Source organism: Seriola dumerili, unplaced genomic scaffold, assembly GCF_002260705.1.
Source record: "Seriola dumerili isolate Sdu_G_001 unplaced genomic scaffold, Sdu_1.0 BDQW01000052.1, whole genome shotgun sequence".
Classification (NCBI taxonomy): Eukaryota; Metazoa; Chordata; class Actinopteri; order Carangiformes; family Carangidae; genus Seriola; species Seriola dumerili.
In genome coordinates, this window is record NW_019174307.1 from 19,591,966 (window position 1) to 19,608,171 (window position 16,206).

At 40.8% G+C, this 16,206-nt stretch overlaps 1 protein-coding gene across 1 annotated transcript in view; it reads left to right on the top strand.

Moving 5' to 3' along the window:
* Window positions 1-4,951: 4,951 nt before the first annotated feature.
* LOC111218152 (mitogen-activated protein kinase kinase kinase kinase 4-like) overlaps window positions 4,952-16,206 on the top strand; it is a 108,264-nt gene continuing 97,009 nt past the window's right edge. Inside the window, exons 1-2 of the mRNA XM_022740288.1 lie at window positions 4,952-5,008; window positions 5,282-5,347. Coding sequence (XP_022596009.1) covers window positions 4,952-5,008; window positions 5,282-5,347 — 123 coding nt within the window. The remainder of the gene's footprint in view (window positions 5,009-5,281; window positions 5,348-16,206) is intronic.

Consider the following 16,206-nt stretch of genomic DNA (forward strand, 5'->3'; position numbering starts at 1 on the left):
ATCACAGAGGTAGTTGCTGCATTTGATGTCATAATTGTGGCTGTCTTTCTGTCAACATTTTTGTGTTGGGAGCGAAGCAGCCAGACCAGATTTTAGGCAGCAACAACATGGATTACATTTGTCAGGGGTGTGTTTTATCTCTTTAAGATATCGCTTCCAAACACACCAGGAGCCGGTGACCTCACACCAGTAGCGGAGCAGATATCAGGGCTTCTAGTTTGGAAATATTTCAGTGGGAACAGAATAGCTGGAGGAGGAAGGATAAACTTCAACAGTGTTATTCTTTAAGGTCAGTGCCATCGATACTCTCAGTTTCATCCACCTGTCACATCCTCTTCGTCTGTTTGTCCAGGGAGAGTTGAGTGAGCACAGTGCAGTTTTCAAGCACCACCCTGTTTTTCATTCATGCAGTATCACACCTTCAGTCCCTGGCAAGCTGCACCGGAGATGGAAACAGTTACGTGGCTTGCTCAGGGGCATCAGGGCAGAAGCAGGGCTGGTTCATCTTAATCCCCCTATTTTTCTTCTTTTTTTTAGATATTAAATGTGACATGGTGACGAACCTGATATTCCACCTTCACTCATACCTATTCAACATTGTGATGCAGCTCTTACTCACCTTCTTTTTATAACACATACACACACACACACACACACACACACACACACACACACACACACACACACACACACATATCCCAGCCAATAGCTCCCTCTGATAGGTTCTGGGTGTTGCTTATGTCTTGCCCATGCCATACTGCCACATCTTATGTAAGTGACAAATTGTGTGGTTTATACACATTTAAATTAATTAGCTGATTAGCGCATCAGAAAAACCGAGTTGAGTGGCTTCTTTGGGGTATTGAAAAGATGTACCCAACCCCAAAAGGAGGTGTTGTTATTGTTATTTGTTATACAAATACAAGTGTTTTTACAGTGGAGCTCAGTGGAATACATGGCTGAGGTATGGTAGGAGTAAGAATAAAGAAACTGCATTGGACTGGTGTCAGAAATTTGGCTAATATTACAAATACAAATGTGGATATCCATCTTCCCTGACACCTGTCAAAGCCACGCTGGCAACCGCTGTCCACCATAAAGGTGTGGATTCATGGAAGAGGGTGTGTGTGTGTTACTGAGATTAAACAGCAGTGTTGGTAATTTCAGGTTTAGCCAGGTCACTTGTATTGTTCAAAACTTCTCCTAGGCAACACTATTTTTATTTCATCACGTTGTTCAGCAAAATACAAACCATGTGACACTGAGTGGCTGGACACAGAAATCAGAGATGTCTTCTTCACTGAGCTCTTTGACTTAACTTTATATTCGTATATCAGGACGCTTGGCTGTATATTACCGCTTATATAATATCTACACTGCCTGCTGCACAGTGCAGATGAAGTGGGTTCAGAGGAACACAGTACATATCTCAACATTCACACTTTTGTTGAACTTGAAAAAATGCTGACATCTCATACTTTAGTCATTATTTTTGTGTAATAAAAACATCACATTTATACAATCTGACAAGCTCTGAAGAAGTGAAGAAGCAGCTGAGACTTTGACCTGAACTGACCTGAAGAAAAAAAAGATAGTCAATAGCTAACACATAACAAATCTAAACACTGACCTTCAAAGTGGATTGAACTGTGCAGAGTAACTCCCTGAGCCTCTGTCGGCAGTCTAACAAACAGACTGAATCTTATTCTTATCAGTGCTTATTGATGGTTTGAGAACCAGAAATTAATGTTACAATTAAAGTGATCAAATTTGATATATGTATTTATTTTTTGTTAAAGCTGCTTTTGTTTGTTCTTTTAAATTAAACCTTTCCCCTCTTTTTGCATAAAATTACAATAATAATGTACTTTAGTTATGTCTGGGAGGTTTAGTAGAGTCCCTTTAAACACATATTTCACATAAATGTACTGTCTGTACAATAATACAGATAATCAGCTGTATAAATGTCCTGCTCTGGCCCCGTGCTACGACTCTGTAGTTTCTGTTCTGTGTGTGCCAACAGATGTTCTCTTTTTGGCTTTGGTGGGTCGCAAAATTGAAGCGAATGAGGCAATGGAATAAACTTTAACATCTGCATTTAACCACCATCATTAACAGGCAATAGTAAAGCTGTGTTAGAGAGAGGCACACGCACATTCCAGTGGACAAGAAACTAGAAGCAGAAGAGCGATTGAGAGAAAGTTGAGGGTGTAGGAGATGAAATCTGCTGCAGAAGAAAGAAAACATTAACATGCTGAAGAGCTGCAACTGGCTGAACAGTAAACTGCTGATGGCTAAAGAGGAGAGAAGCAAATGGACCACTGCTATTTGGTGAGACAATTTTAATCTTGTTGAGACTTGCATATAAAGTTGTTATTTTGCTGATGCTGTTAGCTGGTGCAGTGCTTACCAGGCTCATCATCTTAATTTTACTGGGTTTTAATCATAAACCAAAACATTGGACAAATTGAAATTTTGACCTGATGATGGAGCTCGATGAAAAGTTCAGGGAAGTTATCACTGAAGTCACCTGAATTTATCCTCTGGGGACCTTGAATGTGTGAAGCTAATTTCACAGTAATCCACCCCCATGTGTTGATAAGTCAACACCGTGATGGTGCTAGAAGATATCAGCAACCACAAAAAGTAAGTCGCATTCATTCCAATGGAATAATGAATGTCTGTATCAGATTTTATGGCAATCTATTCAATAGTTATATATATAAATATTTCAATGCCATTCATAAAGCCACACTACTAGTGCAGCTGACAATCTAAGAAGTGCATCCAACATATTCAAAGCAGTGAAAAAGTCTGACCAAATAAGAAAAAGAAACCAAGACCACCAGTCAACAAACCCACATGGATCTTGACTTGGAAGGGAGAATATCACCAACGCGTGATACAGCGTGTTATCTGCATGTGTCACTTGTTCTTGATGTAAGTATGAGTGCTAATCAAAATCAGGCAGGGCAGCTGACAGGTAGATGAGTGATGGCAGGAGGATATAATCCAGTCTGTGTGGATACACTCAAACAGAACAAGCATAGCAGTGACAGCGGTGCTGAAATATTTACCAGTTTTCCATCTCAAATGCTCTAATTGCTCCGTATCTGTCTGATGGAGAGTCAGAAGGAGAGATACAAATAAAGGCTGAGAGAGGAGACATGAAGAAAACAGGGAAAGAGCGAAATGCACTGTAAATAACATTAAAGTAAGAAAAGTATGTGATTGCCTATCTGATACATATTTACATATCATTCACTTTGCTTTTTTTCAAATATTTCAGTACAGCACTAGATTTGTAAGTTAATTCATCACAGTTCTTAGTATGCAGTAGAAACACAATCAGAAAATGCTGATTTCTCTTATACCACAGGTGGAAAGTAACTATTTACTCAAGTACTGTACCTAAGTACAATTTTGAGGTACTTTTACTTTACTTGAGTATTTCCTTTGTGTGTGACTTCATATGTCTACTCCTGTTTTTACTACTGGTACTACATGTGTAGACGATAAGAGTATTTAAATCAAAATGCAAAACACTCACAAGCACTAAAAATTGTCTATCAACCAAACATGCAGCCACAATTGATATCCACAGGCTAAAAGGCTAAGAGGCTAACAAGCTAACAAACACAGAGTCCTGTCAAACTCTTGTACATGAAAAAAATTACATTTTTGAGGAGGTCAGCAATGTTGCTTCAAGTATTCAAGTGGGAAACTATAAATCTATAATTCAAGTGGGAAAGCCTGCTGCTTAAAAATGAAAAACTGCAGGTTCTCAAATGTCCACTTGAGGCTTCAATAGCGAATCAATCCTCATAGATGCTCATGTTAAAATGTCAAACTTTACAGTAGAAAATAAACATGTTTACAGCCTGGTTTTGGTCTCTATAGCTAATTTCCTCCTTCATGACAACTGTTCGGGGGGTGAATTTACATAACTCACCTGCTTCAATCATATTAAGGCTTAAATCATGTATAATTGAGGGTGTGGCCGCTTTGAGTGACAGGTGGATGCCGTCACAGTTGGCTAACTGCTCCATGTCTAGCCGCTAGCTGTCTGCTCACCGTATCGGACAAATAATATGGCTTCCTGCGATTAACTGACTGACAGAACGTGAGGATATCTGTGCTCCTGTTTTTTGAGGTGAGTGAAATTCTAGTATTAGCATTAATTAACAGGTACCGGTATCTGCGCTGGCTTGTTAGCTTAGCTTGTTAACTAGCTAGTTAGCCAGTGAATGAATTAGCATTGAGTTAGATGCTTGTTAGCCTGTATGACCCAGCTGTGCTAACGCCGCCATTTTTGGGTTAGCCGGGGCGCTAGGTGGAATCAGGCACTGCCAAGATGGCATCAGCGGTGCAGCCAACTCCGGCGTTTAAAACCGCTCACAGACGCTACGTCCATCTTTATATACAGTTATTGCTACAAATAAATTTTACAGGGCCAGTGCTGAGGATCGGTCACTTTACAGTTCCCTCTTTGGGGATAAGGGGGCAATAAAATTATGCTCAAGGCCCCAAAAGGTCTTGAGCTGTCCCTGTCTGAGAGACAGAGAAGGGGCGGAGATTGAAGAGAGAGGGGGAAAGAGAGACATACGGAGGGACGGCGAGGGCGAGAAGGCGGAGAGTAGTGGCAGAGAGACGTACACACAGACACGGAGAGAGAGAGAGCGAGGGAGAGCGAGAGAGAGAGAGAGAGAGAGAGAGAGAGAGAGAGAGAGAGCGAGGGAGAGGGGGAACGAGGCAGAGCAGGCAGGGCTCCGGCAGTCGGTCGGTATGTAGCAGCAGCGGATTACAAAGAGGGAAAAACGCGCCTTGGATAGAAAATATCTCCAGCGGGATTAAAAATAAAACCAGCCGAGGATGAGACACACACCGTCCGCTTGAAGGAGAATCAAAAACACGCCGTTATTCCGCTTATTTATCACCGTTTTTTACGAAAATGGCGAACGACTCTCCGGCCAAAAGTCTGGTGGATATAGACCTGGCATCCCTGCGGGTGAGTGTGTGTCACACAGACATGTCCACGGTGCAATTTATCTTTTCATATGAAGAAATAAAAACGCAGCCATGTAGTAAAAAGTGCTGTTGTTGACACAGCCCTGCGGTAGCTTCTCTTTGTCTAATATCCGCTGGCATGGGAGGCCAGCAAACCGGGCGCAGCCGGCTCCTACATCGAACTAACCCGATTGTAAATTACTACAGGGAATCAATTAATCACGTCATGTTTGTTTGTTATGCTTTTTCTTTGAAAAAAAAAAAAAAAATACAGGATCCTGCTGGGATTTTCGAGTTGGTGGAAGTAGTCGGAAATGGCACCTATGGACAAGTCTACAAGGTTGGTGTCAGCCTCCATCTGTCTATGTGTGTGTGTGTGTGTGTATATGTGTGTGTGTGTTAAAGCTCCAACCGAGCGAACAAACAGGCGGAAACTGGAGCACAAACATGCATTTATGTATTTTTTCCCCTCTCACGGTCTCAGGAACACGTTTATTATAACCCGTCCCCTCCCCTCCTTCACTTGGGACCGGTGCGGTCTGGACTGGATTATCTCTCAGATAGCGTTTTGGCATCTCACCGCTTCTCATCCATTCATTATTTTTTATTTTACCGATGCAAACATCATCCCAGCTACACCTATCTTGGTCCCAAGGAGGTCCCACCTCCCTCTTCCTCCTCCCCCTCCTCCTCATCCTCTCATCCACACCCCAGTAAAATATTCCTTGCATACTGCACGCGTTGCTTTGCACTGATCAGTCCAACCCCATCCGTGCATGACAGGCTTTACCACGCTGACCGACTTGTGCGCCATTGGGTGGGCGGTGTTTCATTGCGCATTTGTGCACACCATTGCCCAGCAGGCCTTTTGCTGGAGTGGCTCTGTGCTGCATTTATGGGGATAGGCTCGTTTATCCCATCACACATACACATACAGTGGAAAAGGCATTTGATGGAGACCTGGTGCTTCTGCGGCCCAGATTACCGCCTCCATTGCCCCATCAGAGACAAGCAGCAAGCAGCGACATCATCCTGCTGTTGCCTGGTAGAAATGAGAGCAGAGGAAAGAGGAGGACCAAACCACAGCTGCTGGGTCTCTCCAGGCTTCTACTGATCTGTTTTACTTTGAAATCAATCATATGCAGCGCTCCTGTGAGGAAACGTGTGTTTTGTCGTTGTATGTGGCTGACTGACTGATCATGACTCTGTGTTTTTCTACTTTACCAAAGCTTTTGCATGTCTGAGCACTGGCGTCGCTGCAGGAAAATTTGGTTTGTTTGGAATTAATGTTAATGTCACGTGAGACAGAAGGTAGCCATGGGAAATATCCCCATGGTTATGACCTGTGAGCATTCACACCACTGGATAACCCTGCTTGCAGACATCTTGCGTACCACAAACTGCATGTCGGAGCTGGTTCCAACTGTGATTGACTCTCATTTGCTTGTGGCTGGAAAATAGTGCCTTTTTTTTTCTCTTCTGTGTTGTGTTGCAGCAGTGGGGGTTAGCCAATCCCAAACCCTTTTGGAACAGATCCAAGTGAAACTCAGCAAACACAGAACACCTTGACTTGCAGCTTGTGGTTCAAGGGTAAATCAACATGATTATTGCCATAGCCTACTTTTTTTCTAGGTTTAATTTAAACACAAATTGAGGTTTTCTAGCACTGAGCAGTGGTTGTTTGATAGAGTTGGTCAAGTGAGGGTTAAACAGTGAGCATTTACAGAATAAGGATTAAATTATGTCTTAATTATGGACATTCCTGGACATGTACAAGCTTTCAGTAAAATGAGATTAGCAGTTGGATGTTGATGTTATTTATGTATATATATATATATATGCCAACTTCCATATGATATTAGTGAAACAGAGCCAGAGGTGATTCCTTCACGTCTTGATGAGAACATATACTTGGAGACAAGTCAGTGTTGTAGAAAGCAGCAAGATCTGCATCCTCAGGCTTCCTTTCCACGACTGCTGCAGTCACTGAGTTTCTAAATGATGGTTTTAAAAGGGTCACATCAGCCTCCTAAATTTTTTATCTTGGCTTCTGACACACCGATTCTGACAAAATAAAGCTGATTAAAATATTAATGATCAGGTTATATGCACAAAATTACAGTCAGCACTGCTTGTGCTAGCAATATGCTGGAGTATATATGTGTTTGATTTAAAATTCATATACATGTTCCAGGTGTCCAGCGTCCCAAGGCCCTGATAGGAGGTCCATGCGGACCCTTGTACACATGTGCAGACAATATGCAGAGGGTACATTTTGAGCTTTACTCTTCTTGCTCTTGCTCTGCAGTTTGTAGGCCGAGGCTCATGGTAAACATAACCTAAAGTAACTAACACACAAGTATGCTGTCCTCCAGGAAATCATGAAGTATATATGAGGAGCCATTTTAGGCCTTTTAAGTGGAGTCTGAGGAAGCACAGCTGAAAGGGGGATCTTACTCACCTGAGCCGCTGCAACAAAATTAGGTCATAAGATGTTGACACTGAATCATCAGTGTTTGGACGTCACTCGGCTGTAAACTCATACATGGAGAGTAACTCTTTCTGTCACATGATGATCAGAGTTAATTCAGAATTAAACACACCTGAACTCTTGGTATCTAGGCTTATTTTCCATATGTACGATAGTGGTGTCGGTGTCCAGGGGACAGTCTGAAGGTCCGCTGTATCTTTGCCTCTGAGGATTACACAAGTGACCAGCAGCACTGAGCGATTCCACCGCTGAGACGAGTGTCACTTTGAATCAGATATTAGAGTCGTGGACATTAAGGCCGGCCCTGAGGCGAGCCTCTGTGAACGTCGGCTCAGCTGTTACCTCACACTGTGTACAAAGACACGTCCCTTTTATAATTAAGCACAGTGATGGCGGTTTGGGTGCGTTTGGTCTTTTTCTTTTTTCTTTTTTTTTTTGTGTGTTGGGAGAAAACAAAACCCCAAAAATCCCATTTTTATTTGATCTGAGTTTTTTTTTTTTTTTTTGTTTGCTTTATTTGTGTTTTTTTGTGGCTTGAGGGGGGGATGATGGCGGCTGTAAACGTTTCATTAAAGCAGGGGGACAAGTGGTTGTGGAAACGCTCAGATGCACTGGAACATAAATTAACCTTGACATTTTGAGTTTAGTTCCTCAGGATTCAGTGAATCATAACCACGTGTGCCATGCGAGTGAGTGTGGATGAACTTTTTTTTTTTTTCCCCCTTCCCTTGTCTGCAATGCCTGCCTTGCAAACAATCTGACTCAAAAATGTATGTGTGTATGTTTAGATCTGCACATGTGCACTTGATCAACACTTAGTGATTGGTTGGGCTAGCGAATAGCTGCAGTGTGCGACTGACTGAGGCTTGTTGCAGCTGTGTGCACTTACAACAGCTGTTGGAAAATGAAAAAGAAGGGAGGTTTGGGGATAGAGAGAGAGAGAGAGAGAGAGGTAGAGAGACATAGGAAAAAAAAGAGGAACCACAAAAGAGGGAGATGCACTCGCCCTTTAATCACCAAAGTGTTTTTGTGTAGTTGCTAAAAAAAAAAAAAGGATGCTGAAGAACCTGGATGCATTTCCACATTGTTTGGAGAAGTACATATTGGACCTTTAAATATGTCAAACATCAAACTGTTGTTCGCACACTGTAAAAAAAAAAAACTCCATCCTAAAAATAAACATGCTTCTGGCAATAGTTGGAATTTATCTAAATGAATCTCAATGTGTATTTTCCCTATGAAAAAGTTAATTAAGAAATATAATATCTACAATCTGGAAAATTGTGTTTGGTTCAATAACGAAGCAGGAAGTAAAAACATAACAAGGCAGTTAATTGAAGACACTAATCAAGAACACAACAACACAGAAGAAACATGAACATTACTGCAAGGAAAAAAAAAAACCCCTAAGCAAACGAACAACAAAATGAACCTAAACTTCATTAACAGCAACCAAGAGTGAAGAGGTCAGGGGTCACAGTGTTTCTGTTTCCATTAATCAGTGGGAGGTAGAGGGGGAAAATTAAATGAGAGGCAAAAGGAATTTTTAAAACTCTGGGGTGAGACCACACTCAGCATGTGGGGCTGGGAATCCCCCTCTCTGAGGAAATGGTTTAACCCATTTATGACTTGCTGAGCTTCTCTCCTTCAAACCACGGCTGTAATTGTTTCAGCCTCACTCAGACGGGCTGCGTTCAAGTTTACAAAATATCCAAACTGAGCAAACAAACCAAACTGTGATTTTTCTTATTCTTAATTCCTTAACTCGACGGAAGATGAAGTTTTGTTTGATGCCTTGCTTGTTGTGGGTGTTGGCAGAGAGCGAGTTGATGTTCATGAGGAAGCAGTGAAACGGCGGAAGTCATCAGGGCAGTGAGGAGAAGTTGGTGGCTTTGCTGTGATTGCTAGATTAGAAAACCACAGCCCTGTTCCTGTTGCTCTGTCATGTATCCACATGAAATGTCTCAGCAGTTTGGAAAATGACAAGTTGACACACTTTAAATTCTGCTGATGGCACGATAGGCGGCTTAGAAATGCAATGCAGATAATGATATTGTAGAGCTGGAGATAATTAGTGTGAATATCATCACTGTGTAAAGTCTCCATGCCCAAGAATACAGAATATTAGTACAAACTCTTTTGGGGTCAAACTAATAATTATTTCCATTAGCAATTAATCTGATGATTATTATTGTCTAGTGATAGTTAAATAAGACCCATCACTCTAAGGGTTAAGCTCGATATCATTGATTTGTCCGACCAACAATCCAATAACCCCAAAATCTTCAATTTACACATTTACATGAGTCAAAAAAGACTTGAATTATTAATTAAGAACATTGTTGATAATTTATTTTCCATCGATCAACCCTAACTCTTAACTAATACTTATGTACTGCTTACATGTACTAGCAAAATCCAAAGAAGCAAAAACAGTTTAAATCATGAGACACAAGACCTTTGCACTGAAATCCCACTGAAAGCTTTATCACTGTCTTCTAATGAATAATTAATTTAAAATAAATAGGGATAAAATCTGCAAAATGTTATCAAAGTAGGCAAATTTTCTTTAACTGTATTAGGACAACCCACCCTCAAGATCAGATGTGGAATATCTGCTCAGCTCTGATGCACTATATTGTAATGTTAGCTCCCTCACCTGGAGGATTTCTCTGAAGCCTTCCTGAAGTTTACCAGGGAAGCTCCAGTGTCCACTGTAGATGAAGGCTGCACGTCTGTGTTATTCTCTAATAACTGCCAATATGAATACTGCTGGTCCAAAACACACACAATTGTTTAGTTTTTTTGTTGACAGGAAGCCAGTGAAGAGATAGAAGAGTAGGTGTGATGTGATGACAACATTAAGATTTGATTAACTGACATGCAGCAGCATTTTCTGTATCAGCTGCAGGCAGGAGACATTTATGTTTTTTTGCAGGATTGCAACTGATGATTATTTGCATTACTGAGAGGCTTGTAACATAAAAACAGATAAAACAGATAAAGAACAGCAATTCAAAGCAGTTTCATTTCCTCTGCATCTCTTCGTCCTGACTTTATAACGGGAAGGATGCTTGTGTTTTTTTTCTGTTGCTGTTAAAGTGAAGCTGGGTGTGGCTCTCCACCAGCAGCCTGTCATCAGTAGAGCAGAGCACCATCACTGCAAGTCCCCCAGGAAATGCACCGCAGCACTTCAATGAACGCATGGCAGATCTGTCAGATGCATCCATATCTAAGTGCACATGAGAGGAGGTTTTCTAACTCACTTTATCCTCGTGTAAATCTGCTTCTGGAGCCAAAGCATACGCATTCTAGTGAAGTTTCAGCGGGTTAACAAATCTGGTCTGTCAGGACAATACTGGCCTTACATTAAATAGTGGATGTGGAACAGTAAGTACTAAAACTGGTGGCCACAGTTACAGAAAAGTCTGTCAATCCTGCAATAACATTTGATTTTTCTTTGCTTATTTTATTAATAAATAAACAAATTATGTCTTATTTATTTTTAAACTAATATGTGCCTGTGTCCAGTTTACAAGAGCTGCAAACACTGAAAAAATATAATTAGTCAAACATTTTGTGTGTCCCATGATGGATTAAATTAGGGCTGCAACTGATGATTACATCACTAAATCATAATTTGACATTTTATCGACAAACTTGCCAAAATAAGACTGAAAGATCCCATAACAGTGTCTGAACAACAGTCCAAACCCCCAAAATATTCCATTTACAATCATATAAAACATGAAAAAGCAGCAAATAGTTGTATTTTAGAAGCGGAAGCCAATGAAATATTGGCACTTTTTGTTTGATAAATGACTTTTAATCGATTGTCAGTTGTTTAATTTAATGTTGATGAACTGATCAGTTGGTCAACTAAATTTTAAAAACACCTAGTAAAAAAGTAAAAGTAAAAAGTCTAGTATTAAATACTGCCTAAATTTCTATTGGTTTCTACTATTTCCAGTTCTATGGGGAGCTATTTATAGGCCAGTCTTGACTCTGTAAAGTGGAGGAACTACAAAGCTGTCAGAAGGAATAGGCTCATGCAAAGCTGGCTCACTGACCTTCCGGCTATTCAAACTGGAATGTTAGTCGTGTTTGCTGTGACCTTTCACGGCACAGGAAGTGAAAAGCGGCCACAACCAACAACAGCAGCAGCAGCAGCAGCAGCAGCAGCAGTAGCAGTAAAGTAGGCCGCGTCTCCACTGGGAACTTTTCAATACAGTCAGAACTACTGTTATCTACTGTGACCTTTCCAAACAGAAGAAGTGGAAGCTCTGCCACCGATAGCAGCAACAGGAACTTGACTTTGTCACGATTCTTGATGATGAAGTTGTGCTGCTTTGTGTTCCCACCCATGGCTCCACATAATCATTGTTTTCAGTGCTGATGAACAAATACTGAATTTTTCAGTGTGAAGGTTCCACTACAAGTATGCCAACACCAGAACCCAAAGTGATTTCTTCAGGCTGCATTAATTTTCAGCTGTGAGTGCTAGATGTTGGAAACATTTCAAATTTGATCAGTGCTGAGCTTCAAACTGGTTTGTCTACCACGACATGCTCTCACAGTGCGAGCTGTTTTTTTTTATTACTACAGCATTAAAGGTCCCATATTGTATGAAGTGAGACGTCCATGTGTTGTTTGATTATAGATCAGGTCTAGGTTCTATATTAATACTGTGAAAGTATCAAAGCGCTCGATTCAAACAAATCACTGCACACTGAGCCTTAAAACGAGCTGTCAGGACTTCTGTAACTTTGTGATGTCACAACAAAACAGTCATCGCTCTCAGCCATGCCCCAAGCCCCACCCACCTGGACCCACTTTCCAACCTTGCAGGATTTGCTTTCTTTGAGTGTTTTACCTGAAATCTGCTATATTTTTATTCGATCACTCAGAAAACAGTCAGCCAATCGGAAGAGAGGCTCAGAACCTCCTCTCTTCTGATTGGCTCAGTGACTTGTTGTTACTAGAGCTCCAGAGAGAAACCTGAGAGAGGAGATGAAAAACTACATTGAGATGGTTTTTGGTTCTTAAAACCACAAATATATCATCTTATGGATCAACACTTCAAATAAAACACAGGAAAAGTGTAAAATATGGGACTTGTTTAATTAATGTCCCTGAAAGCATAAAGAACTTTGACTGTTTTTAGCACTCAGAGGATTAATTGCTAGAAATCCAAATGCTCAGTTGTTGCTTATTTTGATGACTTTACTAGATAATTATTAAGCCTGTTTATTAGTCTAACTGAGCTGAGAAACTTTCAGTTTTAGTAAAAATGATATTTGCAGACAAAGGGCACATGAAGTGAAAGAGCTGCCACTGCACCTCCATAATTAACTGTTATGATTACAGCAGCAGAGAACTTTACTACTTTGAATGTAATATTGCATACAAGCACAGGTGAAATCGTAGAATAATTATAGAAGTTATAATGAATTTTTTTTTTTTTTTTTACTTGAATACATTTGAAATTCTTCGTACCATTGTTAATGAGTCTGTTAGCGGTGACCAGCTCTGCCTGCTAGCTACAGTTAAGCTAAAAATAAGTCACAGCCTCAGACAGTATCTGGGTCATGTTCTTTGATGCTCACTTTGTGGACTGATGCAGTGACTGTGCTGCTGCTGCTGCTGCTGGTGGTGATTCTCTGTGGATACGTTCATACATCAGGAGCAGGATCTCTGTTTCTCGTTTCACGTTTGTTGGCTTTTTGACATATTTCTGTCACAGATGTTATTTATTGGCATTTATTGCTCCCATTTTCTCACACAGCTGGCGAAAGATCAAGAGAAACACCTTTATCTTGGGTGGAGACTGAGCCTCTGCCTCTGGCAGGGTTTGTGTTCACTCATTGCCCTCTCTTTATACTTCTGATTTTTGTTGTGTTCCCCTGAGCGCTGAACACTGATTTCCAACAGTTAAAATTATGTCTGATGATAATAATTTTTGATTCCTCCGTCCGTCTGTCCCGTTCTCATGAACTTATCTCAGGAACGCCTTGAGGGAATTTCCTCAAATTTGGCGCCAATGTCCACTCAGACTCAAGGACTCTTCAGAAAGAATTCATGCGCTAATCATGACACAATTTAACACACATGTCTAATAGGATAAAATTATGAGATTTTATATCCAACCGATCAATGGTCAGCGTCACTGTGACATCATAATTATTATTCAACACTGTTACTCAGGAACAGAAGGGGAGACTGACTGGTTGGTAGAGGCATACAACCGCGAGGTGGTAATTTTAGTTTAATAGCCAATAATCATTTAATTGATAATATATGTAATATTAATATATTATTAAAATTATTAATTAATTTGATTTGATAAATAATTAATCATTTTGCAAAATGTAAAATACATATATATATATATATATATACAGTATATATAAGGTTCCTCTCCTCCCACATCTTGTCTTACTTATCACTTTGTCACCGTCATGTGGTTTGACACCTTGTTTCCCCTGCTGTCGTGCTGCAGGTACAACACACATTTCATCACAGTCACACCGCCCGTATTCTCTGGATCTATGCTTTATTAGCTGGTGAGCAGCAGAGTGAGAGAGAGCACAGACAGGCACAGGCTGTGACAAAGATCACGATGCTGAAAGTTCACAGTAAGAGCCTTGGCTTTCTCAGCTGCTGAGACGCACCGTTAAACGCAGAGGAAGAGCTCTGTGTTTCCCTTTTTCCTCCTCTGTCAGCCCACCCAGCCACTCAGACCCAGTCCTGAACCTGGCTGAGGATGGGAAAAAAATCTTCTCCAGCCATTTAAAGCCCATCCCCGATGAGGAATGCAGGATGCTTCCATGAGAGGAGAACGAGGCCAGAGGTGTTGGGATCAAGCAGTGGAGGAGAAGCGCTTTGGGAACGAGGGATGGGTTCAAGAGAAGGAGGTAGTGCAGAGCTGCGGAGGAAGGTCGTGGCTCCTGAGCATCCCTCCTCCTCCACCCTGGTCACGTGCCTCTCGGGGATGAGGAGGAGTCTGAGGGTGGGGGGTTTGATGGGAGGCACATGGCGGCTATAATCCCTCAGCATGAGACAGCACACGCTGAGAGGAAAAGGAGGGAGCGATGAGGATGAAAAACAAGACATATTAAAATCATTTACTCGCTTCAGTTATCAAGCACTTAAACATTTGTTTAGATGTAGTTACTCAGATTTCTATGATGATTCCTCTGTGCTGCTGAAATGTAGAATTGGTTTAATGTGTGAAATTGTATTTAAAGCCTTAAAAAACACTACTTTACCCTTTATAAACTTACCATTGTTATGACTTGGGAGCGTTCCTGCATTATCTCAAGGTCGCCTTGTGTTTACATCATATAATGTTGGAAATGAAATTAGCTATTTTTGTCACGTCACTTACTGTATGTGATGTTCAATGAGAAGATAAACTCCACTTGGCTATTTATGTTTATGGACAATTAATCCGCGAGTTGAACGACAGGAAGTAGTTGGCAGCAATTTTGATGATTAATCACTCATTAAGCAAAAATACCGAACATCTATTGGTTCCAGATTCTCAAATGTGATTCAGATTTTAATTTGAATATCTTTGGGTCTTTTGGACAATTGGTCGGGAAAAAAAAAAAAAAGAAGAAATTTGAAGATGTAACCTTGAGCTGTGTGACGTCGTAAGATGTCTCTGAGGCTCAGATAAATGCCTCAGAACTGAAGTGTAAATCCACACGTTTGTTCCACTCACACTTCTCTATAAAAACCTTTCATAATTAACAAATGACCCCCTTTTTTTTTGTTTTTTTTTGTTTTGGTTTTGTGTCTGCTGGCGTCTGTGAAGGTTGTTATATAATACTCTCATCTACAGTGCGTGTTAATGTGGTGTTGGGTGGAGCGGTGGATGCATGCAGACAGTGCAAACAGATGGTTTGTTGTCGTAGCGCTGAGGCAGTGATGCTGAAGAGACCGGGAGTGTTAACGGTTTCTCTGTGTCTGTTGTGTAAGGTGTTGCTGGGACATTTTCTCCAAGGAACAAGAAACAAAAGAGGAAATATTTTAGTGTATTTTCTAACAAACTGTAGCTGCAAGACCCAAACATGTGCTGAGATTTAATGTCTGATCAGATTCATAATATTTTCCACCTACTCTCTCGTCATAGTTCCTGACTGAAATCACACTTGTGCGAATTTTATGCTGTTATTTTGTAGAAAACATGTTTTGTATGTTTTTCAAAGTAAGGTTATTATTTTGTTCTTCAAACTGCCCAAAAGCCCACAGACTAATCAGAGCAAAATATTTAAGATTAGTCGCACTAATCATCCTCACATCTGCTGCGAGGAGCGGTAGATTCCAGTCAGCTTATTCAAATATTAAAATTAACTTTTAATAGTTAAAAATTAAACTCTTTTCCCAGAAGAGTGATGTTGGTCTTAAAATTTCAGTTTAATATCCCGGCCTGCCCGTCCACTGATTTCTGCTTCCTCTTTTTTCCTTCCTCTTCCTCTTCTTTTACATCCTCCCCTCTCTTTGTCCTTTTCTCGACCCTCATCTTGTCTTATATATAAACAACAAATGAAAAAAGGGCCTTAACTCTGCCAGGCTTCTAGGTTTGATTCCCACTCTGCTTCAGAAACATCCACCTAATTCTCATGGAGCTGCCTCCCTTGGTTATAACTTTGAGCTTCAGTGGTTTTTATTGTACAACTTCACAGATAAGAGTGTCGGCTAAA